The following is a 19070-nucleotide window of genomic DNA, read 5'->3' as shown; positions in this document are numbered from 1 at the left end:
GAGCCTTGAGGGCCTGCCATGTGACAGACTCACCATGACAACACTGCCCATTCTACTCCAGAACCATTCAGTCCTCAGTTAATTTCTAGGGATGTGAGACAAAATGTTAGAACATCTTCTCCTTGATCCCAGGTTTGCCACTTACTCATTTTTAGTCTTTGAGCAAATCACGTAATGTTTTTGAGTTGTACTTTCTTCATCTATTAAAGGAGAATAGAAATTAAATTTCTTGAGGGATATTGTGAGGACAAAACATATTTACAAAAAAATCTAAGGGAGACGTTGGCTGCTGAGAGTTAACATCGTACATACTACAAATCATGTTTTATCACTAAGGAACTTTTTTTTTTAAATCTGATTGTATGAACCTCCTAATATTTCCAATGAACATGACTGAAAAATCTTGTGGAGGATGAAGAGAACAAGTTAGCCAGATTATGATGACTTTTCACTCTAGTAAACTGACCACCAAGAGTAGATACATTTAATACTAAGCCAGTGGAATTTGATCTAGGTACGGTAATTTGATAAGTAGTATGAATACAGAGCCCTATTCTACCAGCTTGCCTGGCTCTCCCTCTGACACCATTAGAGTGAAATGGGAGAGGCGGAGTACATGGGCTAGTCTTTGTCCTTCTTGTGTTTATGCTTCAACATCCTTAACATTTCCAAAAGGATAGTTCCATGTTGTTGTTCTTTGCATATCTATAAATTGTATAATCTTTCACTCTGAAAGTATTATACGTGCACACACTTGTGTAAATCCAAATATAACTAATTATGTCATTACTGACCTTCACAGCAGTCTTGCCACACTCGCAAATCCATCCTTGGGATCTCCCTACAACTCAGGTAGTCCTGTGGGTATTCTGCCTTTACAAAGACATCTGCCTGAACCTGCTGAATGTTGTCACCATTGTCGCAAAGCACACGGCCCAGTGACACCTGTTTCAGCTGAGTGAGTTGTGCGGGGGTAAAAACTCCAGGATTTTCATACCAGAACCTGGTAGTTAACAGAAAAGACACAACGTCAGAGGTCACTCAGGTACATGTCCAGCAACCATAATGAGTAAAGGCAAGATCCACACAAAAAAGCAGCATATCCAAAAGATCATGTTTATGCTCCAACTAAATACACTTTTAATTCCCTCAAATATTTATAAAGCTGTTAAACCCTTTACTCCTGGATTATCACTTTCTCAAACTCGAGTCTTGCAAAGTGATTCAAAGTCTTGTACAGTTCTTATTTTTAAAAAGACACTTTTTTAATTTAAACTTTAAGAATGAACCTTAGAAATTGTCTGCACAATTTAACATTAAGGTGTTTGCCTAAAAAGTAAATGTCAGTTTTGAGATTCTACCTATACTCATTGGTTCTATTTACAACTAATTAGAATAAACAGATCCTTTAAATGAAAATATGTAATTTAAAAGTGGACTGGTAAAGTAAACTTGGCATTTGTTCATTCATTAAATATTTAAATACCATATGCCACGTGCTTTTTTCATGCTGGTATACCACAGTAAATTAAGATAGTAGATGAAAAGATGTTGCCACTCACATGATGTTATACACTCATTTATATCCCCCAAAATTCATCTTAAAATACTAAGCCCAAGTACTTTGAAAGGTGACTGTATTTGGAGATAATACCTTTAAAGAGGCAACTGAGGTACAACTAGGTTATATAGGTGGATCCTAACCCAGTGTCCTTGTAAGAAGAGGGTATATTAACACAGTTACACACAGATGAAAAATGGGAAAATACAGAAAGAGATGGATATGGATATCTGCAACCTGGGAAGAAAGGCCTTAATAAGAACCAACCCTGCAATCCTTGATCTTGTAGTTCTAAGTGTCAGACTTGTGGGAAAAATAAAATTATATTACTCAAGCTATTTATTGTGTGGTACTTTGTTACAGCAAATCCAGCAAACTATTAAGCTTAGGGAAGACAACTTACCCAAAATATTGGCTCTTTCCCAAACTTTTCCATGTTTTACTATGTATGTTTTTAAATTAATGCCAACTGAAGATGTTATCCCAACCATAGGAGGCAGGAAATCCAGTGTTAAATATAATTTACAAAAACTAATTTCATAAAATATACTATTAATATTTGCCAATGAATAATAAAGGGAATTAAATCTTTTGCTACTTTCTTTGTGATATCACTTTTAAATGGAAAAGATTTGGAAGAAAAATGTTAAGAATAAATTTTAGTGTAAATTTAATTAAAGTCTAGGTTGTGTTTTAAACTTTATATATATCATTTCAGTAATAATACAAAATGTTGAATTATTAAACCAATTCACAAGAATCCTAGATCTTACTCATTATTAAACTGCATTAATGAATCAGAATATACCATATCTTGGAACATTTTTATTTCCCAGTGATGGAAGAGCGATACAAAAGCATTCAGGGGAACTGCTTAGGTTTGAGTTCCTTAGCTTTTATATTGAGTCTTGCAATGATACAGAAACTGCATGACTAACTTACATTCTCCAGTCAGCTTTCTCCCACAATCTCATAAATTCAATTTCTTTTCAATTAACACTTTGGAGAAACCCAGAAATTTTAGAGAAGAGTCCCAAGTTATCTCTCCTCCACTAAATTCCTTTGTTGTATGATTTTACAAAGAGCTGGCCAATAGTTCGCCTTCCCCAAGACTAGAAGAAGGAGGCTCAAAACTGCTGTCAACCTCTGCCCTCTCAATACCATTTAAGATTGCAGGGATACTGCAGAACAGGTACTACTGTTACATACTCTTTACAGATGAGAGCACCTGGAACAGAGTGAAATGTTGCCCAAAGTTAAAGAGTTATAAGTGGTTTTGCTCAGTAGTGAGTCTAGCATGCCTCTCAACCACTGACTTCTGTGGCCTTCTGAGAAATTCTATTTCTTTTCGTCTTACAAAGATTTACAAAATGAATGCTCCCTGATATTATCAGTGGTCATAAGAGTTTTGAGACCATACCTACCTTTTATTTATTATATTTAATAAATTTTTAAAAATAGAAAATATGGAATCACACAATAATGTTATCATACACATATATTTGGGGTCAAGAAAACAATTTTTGTTATCTTTGATAAGTATAACAGATAATCCTTCACCTATCTCCATCTCTTAGCCGCTGAAACTGGGTAACAATCAGGCACATAAGTGTTGGTCCCACTCTCGTACCAGGGATCAGGTCTTCAATCATCAGGGCGGGCCATAAATCAATGTCACCAGGGGTGCTGTACAACCTGGAACAAAGACAGGCAGATAACACACCTTGAGAGTATTCCTTACATAAAAGATTAATGAACCTTATTTTTATTTCAGCCACACAAAATGGAAAGATAAATATCATTATTATTACCACTTTACAGATAAAAACACTAAGGCAAAGGAGGTATGCAGGAATCACCCAACTGACAGGAAGCAGAGCTATAATCTAACCAAGAGCATTTAGCACCAAAAATCATGCATTGTGTCATTCTTCAAAATTATCCTGTAAAATAATGAAATGTAAGTATATTTATATATAGTTGTATCAATATATGTTAATGCATACAACTAATTCTTTCAGTGGAAAAGATACTTTCAGTAGAAAATAAACACACTGAACAATGAAAAATTTCCATCTTAGTATATATGATAGATATGGCAAAAAGAATGAAAAACATTTTGTGATCATAATTATTATATTTATTATAATAAGTATATTATAATGTTATTCTTATAGTGATTATAATATTATATAGAATGCCTATATTATGCATATATGTATTATAATAATAAATATATTACATATTCTTTATAATAATGTATTATAATATTATTATGTATTATTATAAAATTATTATAATAATATATATTCTAACATTATTATATAATGGGATGATAAGCATTAGATAAATGTCCTTCTAAAAAGTCAATGATCTGGAATTTGAAGCCATTTTAAAAACTGTTACAAATAGACAAATAAAAATTACTTAATGCAAATGGTAACGATAAGCCAAATAGGCTTGGGCACACCACCCACTTAAATAAAAACTTGAAAAACACTGATGTGACTGCGTCACTGTGGGATGCTGATTTTGAGTCCTTTGGTATAAACTGAAGAATGGGATAACTGGATCAAATGGTGGTTCCATTTCAAGTTTTCTGAGGAATCTCCATACTGCTTTCCAAAGTGGTTGCACCAATTTGCAATCCCACCAGCAATGTATGAGTGTGCCTTTTTCCTCACATCCTTGACAACATTAATTGTTACTTGTACTCTGATAATAGCCATTCCAACTACAGTAAGATCAGTTTTAATTCGTATTTCTCTAATTGCTAGAGATGTTGAACATTTTTTATATATTTTTTGACTATTCATATTTCTTCTTCTGTGAAGCGCCTGTTCAATTCCTTTGCCCACTTACTAACTGTGTAAACTATAAGCAATGCCCAACACTTCAAATAGGAGCCACCTTGATTAAATTGTGTTCCCTATTTCCAAACAATAAACATGACACCAACTTAATCTGTTCCTTGTTTTACTTTATCTTTTTATTGCAAGCATATGACTCACTAGACTACATATGGTTTAGCTTTGCATGTTTTAAACTTGGCACAAATGGAAATATACTGTCCTTACTTCTTTTTTTTTTTTAACTCAGCAATTTAGTTAGAGACGCAATCATACTGTTGCACACATCTGTACCTCCTTGATTTTTTCAACTGCATAATAAATAGTTCATTACTGGAAACTACCCAAATTTAATTTTCTATTCTACTGGTAATGAATACTTGTGAGGTTTTCAGTTTTAATGCTATTAACATTCTCACATATGTTTCTTCAAAAGTACAAGAGTATCTCTAGACTAAGCACTGGTATTTTTTTTAACTGTAGAGGTCCAGAGAGTGAAAGTTTTCAGCTTTATGGGACAACTGGTCTCGGTTGCAACTACTCAACTCTTACATTTTTCAAAAATGCAGCCATAAACAACACATAAGCAAAGGGATTCAACTATTTTCCAATACAGCTTTACAAAATCAGACAGTTAGTTAGATTTATCCAATGGGCAGGGGTTTGTAAATATCTGCTTTGAAGATATTGATGCTAGAGCCACAAAGTCTGGCTTCAGAGTATATCTTTAATTGTAAGACTTAAGGCCAAAATGTTGTCCAAAACAGATGTGCAATTCATATTCTCATAATAAGCATATAGAATTTTTAATGATACATATCCATGTGCATATCTTTAATTTTCACAAATAATGCCAAAATGCTATCCAAAATGGATGAAAAATTCATATTCCCACAATAATCATATAGAAATTCTCTGTGATCTATTTCCTGGCAAAGTGACTCTATTATCTCTTGGCACAATTTAACTTAATTTAGTCTTTAATTTTGTTTTTCGGTTTAATTAATCTTCCCTGCCTTTTCCTGCTCCCCTGTCCCCTCCTCACTCTCCTCCTCCTCCTTAGTTTCATCTGTGTCTTCTTTAGCTTATCTCTCATTTTCTCTCCTTCTCTTATATTTCCTTTCCTAATTTCTGACAACAGGTGACTTTTTATATTTCTAAGCACTCATTTGAATGTTTGAGTGCTTATTTAATCCAAGTTTTAATGTGAAATTGTTGTTTCCTGATGGTTCAGTTTTTTTCTGGGAGATTTTTCCTCTGAAGTATTTCCATTTGCATTTCTCTTTTATTATTACATACCTTTACTTAACATTTGTCTGTTCTTTTTTTCATTCCTAAATATTTGTAAAATGAATTTCGAGTTCAACAGCTTGTTCTTCCATCACTGTAAGGATGTACAACATTTTTAATGGCAAATGTGAGTGGAGATAGCAAAGTAGGAATTGAAATGTTCTATTGCTCTTTCTTTCCCATAGCACCTGTAATTTCACTTCATTCTGCTTTCAGATCAGAAGGGGTCACTATCCTTTCTCTACTCACCTCCTTCTCTTCCATAAAAAATGCCATCTCTGGACACCTTGAGATCCGTGACTGGCACTGTGAACTTCTGGTTTCCACATTGCATTTGACAAATTACTATGTGGGGTTGAATTTTTCCTCCTAGAGGATTATTTTCATCTAAGTTATCTTCCCCTTTATGTTGTTCATGAAGATTTTTAAAGTACCCAATCCTCAAAAGCTCTAGATTTTCAGTGGAAGTGGAGTTCATGGGCAGTTCAGTTGGACATTGATAATTATTTTTGAACACAGTTATTTTGAAACTCACACCATTCTGTCTCCGCTAATTCTGAAGGCATGGGTTGTGTGTTATTTTATGCACCCTCTTTGCTGATCTTGTAGTTTTGGAGGAGGCTGTGTTAAGAGATTTAAAGTCAAGAGACAATCATTTTCCCAGGTATAACCTGAAAACATGACTATCTTTTTAACATTTGTTAATTGATGGCTGTGAAATTGTGTTTTACTTAGATTTTGCATTTTTCAGGTTGATTATGTAGTGGAGGGAGAACTTCTACATATTGACTGGGAATCTATTTTTTAAATTATTTTCTGAAAATGCCTATTTATTCTTTATATATATATATATATATTTTATTGTAAACAAATGGGATACATGTTGTTTCTGTTTATACATGGAGTAACGGCATACCATTTGTGTATCATACATTTACATAGGGTAATGGTGTTTGATTCATTCTGTTATTGTTTCCTTCCCCCTCCACCCCTCCCACCCCTCTTATCCTTCTATACAGTCCTCTTTCTTCCATTCTTGCCCCCCTCCAACCCCCCATTATGTGTCATCATCAGCTTATCAGCAAGATCATTCATCCTTTGGTTTTTCCTATTTATTCTTTCTACCTATTTTTAATAGGGTTATAGTTTTCTTTCTTACTGTCAGGAGTTCTATAAATATATATTCTAAATGCTAATACTTTGTTATTTATGTCCAAATGTATTTACTCCATGTTTGTACTATTTTTTGATCATTTGCATTATGTTGGGTTTAGATTAAAAAAATTATTCAATTTTAAGGTTGTCATAAATTTTTAGGGTTTTTTTTTGTGTGTGTGTCTTACTTAAAATTTCTTTCCTTGCCCAGAATTGATTTTAATATGATGTGAGACATGAATTCATCCTTATTTTTGTCCCTGGACAGAGAGCCAATTGTTATGTATCCCGTATCAAACATGTTCTCATTTCTTACTATGTCTTGTAGCTCTTTCAAATATATTTCCAAAAGGAGCACATTTCCTCATTCATTTCTCTCTACTCTGTTTCACCAGTCTTTTTGTATACTCCTGATCTGATATCATACTTACTACTAAAAGCTCAACAATGATAATAAATGTTGCTAAGAGTTAAAGATATCATTTGTTATATATAAATGTGCATGTAATATATATACAGATATATATTCCTCAACTTGGATTTCCAATATTTGGTTTAAAAATTTTTATTAAATTTATATGAGCTTTTCTCTTGTAAAGTTTCTTTCCTCATATTGTCATAGTTTATCTTAACATCAAAATGTTACTGACCTCAAGAAGTAGGTTAAATAGTCTTTGAAAGACTTTGGAAGACTCCAGGCGCCTTTGGAACTATTCATTAGAACTGTTTATATTATATTTATAAGTGGAGTAATAGGTGTGAGCTGATGAACATGTGTCAAAAATATATTTTGAAAAGCTTTGTTTTCATTTAAACTTAAGTTATCTAGAGTATTTTGACACATCAATTTGTTTCTCTTACAGCTCTGTGATTTAACCTGTTATTTCCAATGAAATAAGTAAAAGTATGTTTTACTACATGAAACATCTAGCTCAATTTTCATTATGAGCTGCATTATGTCCCCCAAAATATGTTGAATTACTAACCCTTGGTACCTATCATTGTGGTCTTATTATTTGGAAACAAACTTTATGCAGATGTGATCAACTTAAGATGCCGTCATTGGGGTAGGCCCAAATCCAATATGACTGATGTTCCTATAGGAAGAGGACTATGTAGATACAGACACACAGTGAAAGGGTCATGTGATGATAGAGGCAGACACTTAAGTGCTCCAGCTGCAAGCCAAGGGCTACGGACCTCTACCAGAAACTAGAAGGAGCAAAGGATTCTCCCTTTCAGGTCTCATAGGGAGCACTGCCCTGCCAACACCTTGATTTCAGGCTTCAGGACTGTGGAATAACAAATTCCTGTTGGCATAAGCCACCCAGTTTGTAGTACTTTGTTATGGCAGCCCTAGGACACTGATATAATTATTAACTCTCATAACTTCAAACTAAAATCACTTCTAATTTTCAGAACAATTTTTCTACCAAAGTACTACAGTTATCCTATTCCTCTCACTAATGTTTAGAACAATTTAAGTTTATCTTTAAAGGTACTCTTTTAATTTGTAACATTATTTTTTTTACAATAGTTTTAGATTCACAGTTAAATTGAGCAGAAACTAGAGAGATTTCCCATATGCCTTCTGAGTTAATTCTTCAGAATATACTTTGACCCTCAATAACTGCCCTTAATGTACATAACATTAGAGAGCCCTGCCCAAAGCAAGTAGGAAAACCATTGGCATAACAAGTCTGGCTCTGATAATGAAGCATTAAGCTATGTTTAAACTTAGTTTCTCACCTTTTCTACTACAGGTAGAACAAATAAGAGTAAACAGAGTTGAACTATGTTAAAAAAGAGATGCTTTTGTTGCTATTTTGATAATACAGAAAGTTAAAAAACTCTCTGTTTAACTCTAGTTAAAATCAAGTTATACAGAATATGAGAAATAATGGATAAAGGAACCAAGAAAACTAAATTAACTTCATCCATGAATTCTAAGTGTCCAGAAAATAAATGGTAAATGTAAGTTTTAGATATTAGAACATTGAATTTCCTAAGATAGTATAATCTTGGTTTTAACTTCAGTCATTTGTTATTGATGTTTCCCATCTCTTAAAAAATTCAGTTAAACATTAACCATTCTTATTCCTATTACTGCATATTACTTTTGGTGAGGCTCACCACATCATCTCCAAGAAATATAGGGAGTCTTTGAATGAGATTTAATACAAGCCCTATACTGAGTAACTTATTAATTGTGTATGCCCTGTTTGGTTTTTCAAATCAACTCCAATCTCCTTAGAGAGAAGTCTGAGATCAATAAACTCTCAATTCATCAATTCATCTGCATTACTCAGAAGAATGTCAATTTAAAAATAAACTTTTCCATTATAGACATTGTATCACTTCTTTCTTGCTTAAAATTAGTCATTAGTAAGAATAAAGAAGTAGCTTCTGCATTAATACCATGTCATTGCACTTGAAAACTGTCCTCCCCAAACCTAATATTAAACATTTGTTCCATATTTAAAAATAGTAATCCAGCATAAGACAGCATGGTTATGACAGTAGAGTCATGCAACCCGAGATTGCATCAGAGGACCAGTATCTCTGATAGCAAGAATTTCTAATAGTACAACCCCCTTTCTTTTGGAAACAAAAACCATCATGAAGGCCTGGTAACTTTAACCATAACTACCCTGAATGCATATAGCATTAGAGAACCCTGTTTCAAAGCAAGTATGAAAACCTTTGACATCAAAAATCTCCTAGTTCTTATAATGAAACATGGAGCTGTGTTTAATTTAGTTTCTCACCTTTTCCATTATAGGTGGAATAAGAGCAAAAGGAGGCAAGTTATGTTTAAAAAAAAAAAAGATACTTTTGTTGCTATTTTGATGTACAGGGAGTTGAAAGAAAAGATTTGCAGACCTTGAAATGAGCTATTTCATGCCACAAAGACTACAATGTCAATCTATATCTAATTTCATAATGACAGTTTGACTTAAAGTCGGCTTTAGAAGGATGGATAATAATAACTTTCATTCAACTGGATCATTCACAGAGACATGAGGACAGAGATCTTTATGGCATTTTGGGGGCTATGTATGCTTACCTGATTCGGAGAGTGAAAGACAGATAATGCAGCAATACATGATTTTAATGAAACAAATAAAAAACATTCCCATAAACACAGAGGAATGGTGCTTTGTGATAAAGTGTCCTTGCAGAAAAGCTTTCTGAGACACTACTAAAATTTCAGAATGAATATGATCATTTAGTGGCTTTTAGAGAGAAAAATACATTTGAAACATGTCCTTCAAAAAAGCAAAATGCCCTTGTGTATTCTCACACAAAATAAAATTTCTTCTGCCTCAGGATGGCTGCTTCCATTTGAAAGAAGTAAATATTTCACATCAAAGAAATTAAAACAATGAGAACATCTTACCCCACTAGCATGATTAGTCAGTTCAGAAGCACAGTACAAAATAACTTTATGATTAATTTATGGTCTCTAAAAACACCAAAAAGAAAATTTGTTTTTGTTTTTGCCTTGTTTAGTTTTTGTGCTTTTGTTTTTGTTTTTTGCTGAGAAGAAAAGTTCCTTAGAATACCTTTCACTGACAGCTTATCACAGAATTCAGTTTTTCCTCAAAGATTTTAAGGAGACTATTTTTTCTTCTTTCAAATTTCTACAATTAAAATTTTAGGCATTTTAGAGAGCTACATATAAAGCTCTGTGTTTAAGAAACACTAGCTCTATAACAGAAATGGCACAGAAAAGTAAATAAATGGGGAAAACGAATCAAGTGATTTCTTTATTCTTTAGTGGATATAAAAGACTACCCAATTTTTGCTTTTATAAGATGAGGAACTTCTCTTTCTGCTGCTATTTTATGGGAGGAAAATAAGCTAAGCTATTTTACATATTTTACACAGAACTAAAAATGTAATAGTCATCAAATTTCCAAAAGCAGAGTGTAAAATATAGAGCTCTACAATTATGTCTAAAAATAAAATTAATCACTTAAACTCCATCTTATAGTCAGCTACAGAAAAAGGAAAAGAGAGAGGACAGATAATCAGGAAAAACAAAAGGAAGAAACTGAAAAACAAAAACAGTATCAGCAAAGGCAGAGACAGCAATAGCAAGACAGATACACGTAAGCAACCACAGAGACTGGGACAAACTTTCACATAGGAAAAGAAACAAGTTCATATCCATCAAAACTCCATGTGCCTTGAGTACTGGCAAATATGAACATTTAGAGATGAAAATTTTAATAAAAATAACATCTGGATATTCCCATACTTTGAGTCTTTAATGTACCCCCAAAGCCCATGTGTTAAAGGTGTGGTCCTGAGAACATGATGCTATTGGGTGGTGATGGGGCATGGTGAGAAGAAGAGAGATCACTAGGGGTTTGCCCTTGAAGGAGGTATTGGGACCCCAGCTCCACCTCTCTCTCTCTCTTTGCTTTTTGACTGGTGTGAAGTGAACAGTACATGTTTCTACCATAGGCTTCCACAGGGACATTCTGCCTCACCACAGAACAAAGCAACAGGACCAAACAACCATGAACTGAAACCTCCAACACTGTGGTACAAAATGAACCTTTCTATTTTTAAGTTGATTTATATCAGGTATTTGTTATAGTAATGCAAAGCTGACCAGCATAGACATTTACAACATGGCAAAAATTTACAATTAAATCTTTTGTTTTTAAACTTCAATGGTAGACCTAAATCATAAATTTGTTTTTTGGGTATATTTTTCATGGTCAGAACAAAATACAATTTTATAAAAACAGTTTTATCAAGTCTTACCTATATGCAGTAGCCCTTTGAAATCTCTGAGTCTGTGTTCTCTTTTTGATTAAAAGGTTGATTGACAAGTATTAGGTGTTAAAAACATGCATTCCCTAAATGGAGAATTTCCCTCATACCATAATCAAAAAGAGAAAAGTAAAAAGAAAAAAGGAATACTGTGTGGAACAATGTTACTAAACATCATATTTACAAATCATATTAAATTAAAATTATTTAATATACTTCCTGAAGCAAGTAATCACAGCAATAAATCACTTTTAATTACTGATGATGACATTAAAAAATTAACCCCTTTAGTTCAGTCCAAAGATTCTTAATGACTCATAGGGTTTTCTACCTTCTAGTCTGAAATTTAAAAAAAGAACTAGTTGGGAGACCCTGCTTTAAAAAGCACAGACCAGTCAGGAAATCAACAGGTGTTTAAAATACTAACTAGTATATAAAAAGTATATAATGGTGTTTATATAGAAGAAGATAATGAACAAAAAACAACTCTCCATTGGTGGAATTCAAGACATCTGACACAATGTTGAGAGCTCTCTTCTAAGTCTCTAAAATCATACCCCATATATCATGATACTAGCAGTAGTAAGCCTGATATATGACTGATAGATAGACAGATAGATGATAGATAGATAGTAAGATAGATAATATATAGATAAGTGAGAGAGAGAAAGGATAGTATATTATTCAGTTTTTCATCACTGTGACAAAATACCTGAGAAAAGCAACTTAAAGGAAGATAGGTTTATTTTGGCTCATGATTTCAGAGGTTTCATTTCCTGGTCAGCCAGATCCATTGTTCTGGCCCTTAGACAAAGCAGAACAAAGGACAGGAAAGAGGAAAGCTGCTTACTCCATGACAACTAGGAAGCAGAGAGATAAAAAGAGAGAGAGAGGAGCTGGGGTAAAGACATACCCTTCCAATTCATACCCCTAGTGATCCACCTTACCCAAATATGCCCCACCTCCTGTAATTTCCACTACCTCACATCATGCCATCAAATTATGAATCTATCATTGAATTAATTCATTGGTGGGTTTTTAAGGCCCTCATGATCCAATCACTTCCCCAAACCCCCAACCTATGAAGGCCAAGTCTTCAACACATAAGCCTTTGAGGATCATTCCAGATCTAAACCATATCAGATAGGTAGGTAGGGAGGTATTTGATAGTTAGGTAACTAGTTAGATGTCTTTTCTACAAGCCAGCTAAGTTATAAATATTTTATTTTATTGTCCTATTTCATCTTAACTGTTAACATTTGATTTGTAAATTTTATTCATATTTTCAAAATTGCAAAGTAATTTTGGTTTGGTGCTCTGTCTAAATTCCTTCTACTCCTGTTTTCTACCTCTTGGAACTTCTGTAAGTATTTGATTTTCAGTTTTTTTTTTTATGTCTCTTAATCTCTCATGCATTCTTTTCATCTGCCTGTATTATAGCTGAATGATTTCTTCAAATTTATCTCCCAGTTCACTCCAATTTATCTTCCAGTTCCCACAAAAAATCATCCTTTATTAAGTTATGTGTAGTATGTGGTTTAAAATATTTATAGAAATTTTAATTTGAACTTTAAAATATCCATAGATTTTAATTTAAACCTACATATCATCTTAAAAATTCAGTTTTTCAAATTAGCTATATTTTTAGTCTTTTCTTTTTTAAAGTGATTGCTATTCATTCTTTTACCTATACAATTGTTAAATCTATTTATTTTATAGTTACTTGAATTATTTCAATATCCCTAGATTCTTCTTTATTTTAATTTAATGCTTTTCATTTATTCTAATTGCTATCTTGTGGCAATTTATTTCCTAAAGTGAATTCTAAATTGTGTGTGTGAGAATGAGAGCATTTTCTTTGTCCTGCTGGGCCTGTCTATACACACTGACTTGTGGAAGTTGCCGATATGGTGATTACTCATGTATTTTTTCTAAAGTTGCAGAGGATTCATGACCCTGAGACAAATTTATCATCTTACTCAGCAACCTGGTGCTTGAGAAAATTCATATTCCTCTCATGTAGTATGGACTTGGATTAAAACTCCCCCCAAAGCCTTTGCCACCTGCTCCTCAAACAGGGGATTAATATCCATAATATATACTAGACTCAAAAAAGTTAACATCAAAAATGAAATAACCCAAATAATAAAGGGGCAAAAGAAATAAACAGACACTTCTTAAAACAAGAAATATAAATGGTAAAGAAATATATGAAAAAATGTTCAATATCTCCTCCACCAATAAGGTAAAGGAGTCATTCAGCTATAATACATTGAGGTTTCATCTCACTCTACTCAGAATGGCAATTATCAACAATACAAATAATAATAAATGCTGGTGAGTATGTTGTGGGGAAAGGTACATTTATACATTGTTGGTAGAACTGCAAATTAGTACAACCACTCTGAAAAGTAGTATAGGGATTTCTTAAAAAAATAGGAATGGACACCTAGGTTGGTTCCATTTTCTTTATCCATTCATCTGTTGAAGGGCATCTAGGTTGGTTCCATAGTTTAGCTACTGTGAATTGAACTGCTATAAAAATTGATGTGGCTGTGTCACTGTAGTATACTGATTTAAGTCCTTTGGGACTCAGGAGTGGGATAACTGAATCAAATGGTGGTTCCATTCCAAGTTTTCTGAGGAATCTCCATACTGCTTTCCATAGTGGTTGCACAATTTGCAGTTCCACCAGCAATGTATGAGTTTACCTTTTTCCCCACATCCTCACTAACATTTATCCTTACTTTTATTCATGATAATTGCCATTCTGAGTAGAGTGAGATGAAATCTCAGTATAGTTTCAGTTTGTATTTCTCTAATTGCTAGAAATGTTGAACATTTTTTAACATGTTTTTTTGACCATTCATGTTTCTTCTGTGAAGTGTCTATTCAGTTCCTTAGTTCATTTATTGATTGGGTTATTTGTTTTTAAGAAAATGTGATATATATATCACATGGAGCTGGAGAATATCATGCTAAGTGGTATAAGCCAGTCCCAAAAAAGTGAAAGGCAGAATGTTGTTTTTGATATGTGGATGCTAATCTACAAGGGAGGGTAAGATTAGAAGTTCATTGGACTAGACAAAAGGGAATGGAGCGGGGATAGGAATAGGAAAAACCATAGAATGAATCAGATTTATCTTACCTATTCTTATATATGAACACATGACCAATGTAACTCCACATCAAGTATAACCACAATAATGGGATCATTATTGGAGCAAGTTATACTTATTCTATGTATGTAGACATAGACATAGACAATGACAGAATACATTTTATTGTCATGTATATCTACAAAAAATAAATAAATAAAACAAAAAGAAAAAATAAGAATGGAACTACCATATGACCCATCTATCCCACTTCCTGTTATATATTCAAAAGATCTAAAATTGGTATACTATAGGGATACAGCCACATCAATGTTTATAGCAGTGAAATTCACAATAGCCAAATTATGGGACCAATCCAGATGCCTGTCAACAGACAAATAAATAAAGGAAATATAGTGCATCTATACACAATGGAGCTTTACTCAGTCATGAAGAATGAAATTATGGCATTTGCTGGCAAATGTACAGAACCGCAGAACATCATGTTTAGTAAAATAAACCAGACCCAAAAAGCCAATGGTTGAATGTTTTCTCTCATATGTGGAAGGGGAAAAAAGTGAAGGGGGAAAATCCCATGAAAATAGAAGAGATGTCATTGAACTACAGGGAGAGGATTAAAGATAAGGGAGGAGGAACAGGAAAAGGGAGAAATAGTGGAATGAATCTGACCAAACTCTCATATGTACATATATGAATATACCACACTGAATTAAGAAAAAAAATCAAAGTATCACATGCTGTGTACTCTTTAGTTGTTAGTGCTAAGAAGACAAAAATTCTTTTCATATTGGTGGTACCTGTTTCTCTGAGCACCAATGAATGTATGCTTTGTGTCAGACACAGACTAAAGCTATCCTGCTGTTACAATGTGTTAAGCGTGTTTGTATACATTTTCTTAAAATCCTTTCTATGTAAACCATTTGTTGGGTTTTCTGCTGGAGTAGGTAGGGACTCTGCAATTTCTTCTTTCTGTGAGAATCTCTCCTGCCAAGATGGTGCTCCACTGCTTTAGCTCAGTATGAGCAGATGTAGTGGACAGATTTATTGATTATCTGCCACTTTAAGTTTCATCCAGTGTTTGATATTATTGACCAGAAAACACATCACATCTTTAGAAAGGAGAGAAAAATGTTCCACTTTTAAGAAAACTCCCACAAAGTTTCCTCTTTCATCATAGCCTCAGTCCCTAATGTTTAGTCAAGAGTTCATCTTGTTTCTTTCTATCATGAAGGGAACAGATTTTCTAGCTTCCTTCCTCCCTTACAGAAATGAGGTAGGCTTTTTGCAGGCAGTTATGCAGGCTGGAGGCCATGTTTTCTTACCCTACGTGAGTGATAAAACCCATCTTCCCATCCCTAGTGTGCCTGAGTACTATATAGTAATTCCTGAGCCAAGAGAGCATTTCCTCCTGATTCCTACTTGACTTTTAGTTTCCTTGTCCTTTCTGACATATAAAAACTGCCCTTCTTTTTGGGTTTGTTTCTGTTTAAAATAATTCTTTATAAATTTAGTTTTTATTCAATAGCTCTAAGTATTTTTAGAAAAAAAGGAGGCTTATTTTACCAAATTGATTACTTGCCAAGAAATTCTCTTGGTGTCAAACTGTCACTGGATGAGGCTATTAATCAAATGCCTTATAAAGCACATCATTCTCTTTTTAAAGTTCTTTTATGTCCCATTTTCCAAAAATAGAACAGGCAGGAAAAACAAAGTTTAAATATAACGTGTTGTACATTATGCTTATATATTGTAATTACATTTTCAAATATCACTTCAGGTAATTAAAAATAGAAAAGAAGCTAATGATTTCATTGACTGTAGAGGCCATGTGAAGAAAAAAAAGAAGGAGTTGGAAGAGAAGAAAGAGAAGAAGAAGAAAGAGTTCTATTTCAGCTAAAAATTATTATAAAGTACCATCCATTGTTAAAATGAACATGAGACATGGGCCAGTTAACTCCTATGAACCCAGTATGTCAGTGTGTTTTTAAGTATTCTCCACTTTCCTCATATTTATTATGGGTGACAAGTATTACTATTATTTCACAGATATCTTTATTGTGCTTTACAAATACCTTAAAATGCTTTCCATATATTCCACAAATTTTGCACATTGATGGTTATTATTGCTTTTCTCATGCACTAAAACATAGAATCACAACTGCTTTCCTCAATTCTAGCCAAAGAGTAAAAAATATGAATTCAAGTTGTTAGGATTTCTTTTTGTTTAATGAGATGACAAGTTGACCTAATTAGATGGTATGAAACACAGATTTTCAGCAGTGGCAATAAGTGTCAATTCGACTGTGAAGTTAGGAGAAATTTTGTTTATAATCATAAAAATTAATGTCAAAGTTCCTCGATAATTTTAATATAAAGAGAAGATTAGAGAGTACATAAATGACATTTCTCTCATATCCTTCTGAAAAATACATTTCATGAGTAAAAGAAAATATTGAGCTATACCTAACCTATTATGAAATTTGTGTAATTTAAAAGCAGTACTCTGTTTCCATTCTGGAGTGTACTTTTCCTGCAAACGTCATGGTACTGTGAAAGGGAAAGGAACAAATTGTGACCTATACAGAGACAGGTACCCCTCAGTTCTATCCCCAGTATTGCAACAACAACAACAATAAAATTCATCTTTTCAGTAAACTGATGAGATTTATATAATTATTCTAACTTAAGGGATGAGAAATATGAGAGCAGGAAAGATAACAAAAGATTACACAGTACACTTGAATTTCCAAGGCTTGAAATCAGAGCTTTCAGGCCTACATTCTGTGTGCTAAGATTGTTTTTCCAATCTTCTTATGTGGTATAACTGAAGCAATATAAAACCAAAACCAAACATTGACAGCCAAAGATGTCCACTACCTAACCTCTGGAACTTGTATGTTACCTTGAACAACAAAAGAAACTCTGTAGATGTGATTAAGTTAAGATGTGTTAAGATGAAAGAATTGTTGTGGATTATCTGAATGGGCCTAATATATTCACAAGAATTCCTAAAAGTAGAAGAGGGAGGGAGAAGAGCAAGAAGGAGATGGCCATTAACCAAGGAAAGTTGTCAGTCTCTAAAAGTTGAAAAGTCAAGGAAATGAATGCTACCCAGAAGGCTTTGGAAAGTGTTGCAGGTCTGATTTTAGCCCAGCAAGACCTGCTTCAGACTTCTGACCTCTAGATAATAAATCCATATTGTTTTAAGTTTATGGTAATTTGTTACTGCTGTAAACAGGAAACAATTACAGCAGTTAAATACATAAACTTTGGAATCATCTATATGATTCAGGTTAAAATTTGCATTCTCCACTTGTAAACTGTGTATTCTTGGGAAAGTTAACCTCAGTTCACAAGAAAATGGACTAAAATGTGTTAATGTGCTATGGCATATGGAAAAGATATACCTCAAACTGTTTTATTCATTTTGCAGCATGTAGAAGCTCATTTGTTAAACTCATTGTTAAATTGTCTTAATGATAGATAATGCACATCCCAAGACATGTCTTTTTGTGAAATGAACACCAACCAAATATAAAGAAGTATTATTAATATTAGGTTAAAGCTATCCCATCCATAAAATCTAAAAGGTTAATAAGAAAACAATGTCCATTGAGGTATTTTTGATATGAAAACAATGTCCACTGAGATATTTTTGATATGAGTGTCTCATTTTGAGGTGAAAAAATTATAATTCCAATGATGAACAGTATCATTTCCAAGACAAGATAAATTAGAAAAATTCATCAAAGAACATCATTATTCAATTGTGTTTTTATTCTGTGAGAGAAGACATCAGCAACCTGTTCATAAAGGACAGATAGCAAACGGTTTTGGCTTTTCAAGGTATAGAGTATTCGTTTTTAACAATTCAACACTGTATTGTGATAAGTAAGTGACCACAGATAATATGTAAATAAATATGTTTGACTGTATAAGAATAAAACTGTAAGAACAGTGACAGACCCACACTCAAACTCTATGTTTGAGTGACACCTTGGCTTGAAGACATTACTGTAGGTTTTAGCAGTCACAGTGCTGTCCTTTATTCTCTGAAGTATCCTGGGATATGTGACCCTAGACCTATCATCACACAGGCTTGAAAGTCCTTGTCAAGGAGCCAATGAAGCAATCTTTCTTCTCCTACTTGAGTGTGTACTGATTCATTTTGAAGGAACTCCAGGTATAAACAGGGATTATCCCAAACAAACAGATACAGTGGTCATTCAATTGCTTGGATATGCTTTAAGTGGTTCTCCCAAAGGTTTGTGTGTTAGCTAGATCTCCAGTGTCATGATGTAGGAACTG

At 33.4% G+C, this 19070-nt stretch overlaps 1 protein-coding gene across 5 annotated transcripts in view; it reads right to left on the bottom strand.

The window, feature by feature from the left end:
* The window catches only part of Pxdnl (peroxidasin like), a 516396-nt gene that overhangs the window by 62651 nt on the left and 434675 nt on the right, over nt 1–19070 (bottom strand). For all 5 annotated transcript variants that reach the window (XM_047523743.1, XM_047523761.1, XM_047523772.1 and 2 more), the window contains 2 exons: nt 3122–3256; nt 795–1003 (listed from right to left, as the gene is read on the bottom strand). In XM_047523743.1, coding sequence (XP_047379699.1) covers nt 795–1003; nt 3122–3256 — 344 coding nt within the window. The remainder of the gene's footprint in view (nt 1–794; nt 1004–3121; nt 3257–19070) is intronic.

Source organism: Sciurus carolinensis, chromosome 1 (assembly GCF_902686445.1).
Source record: "Sciurus carolinensis chromosome 1, mSciCar1.2, whole genome shotgun sequence".
NCBI lineage: Eukaryota > Metazoa > Chordata > Mammalia > Rodentia > Sciuridae > Sciurus > Sciurus carolinensis.
The sequence above is the reverse complement of the archived record's forward strand: the minus strand, read 5'-3'. Positions and strand labels throughout refer to the sequence as shown.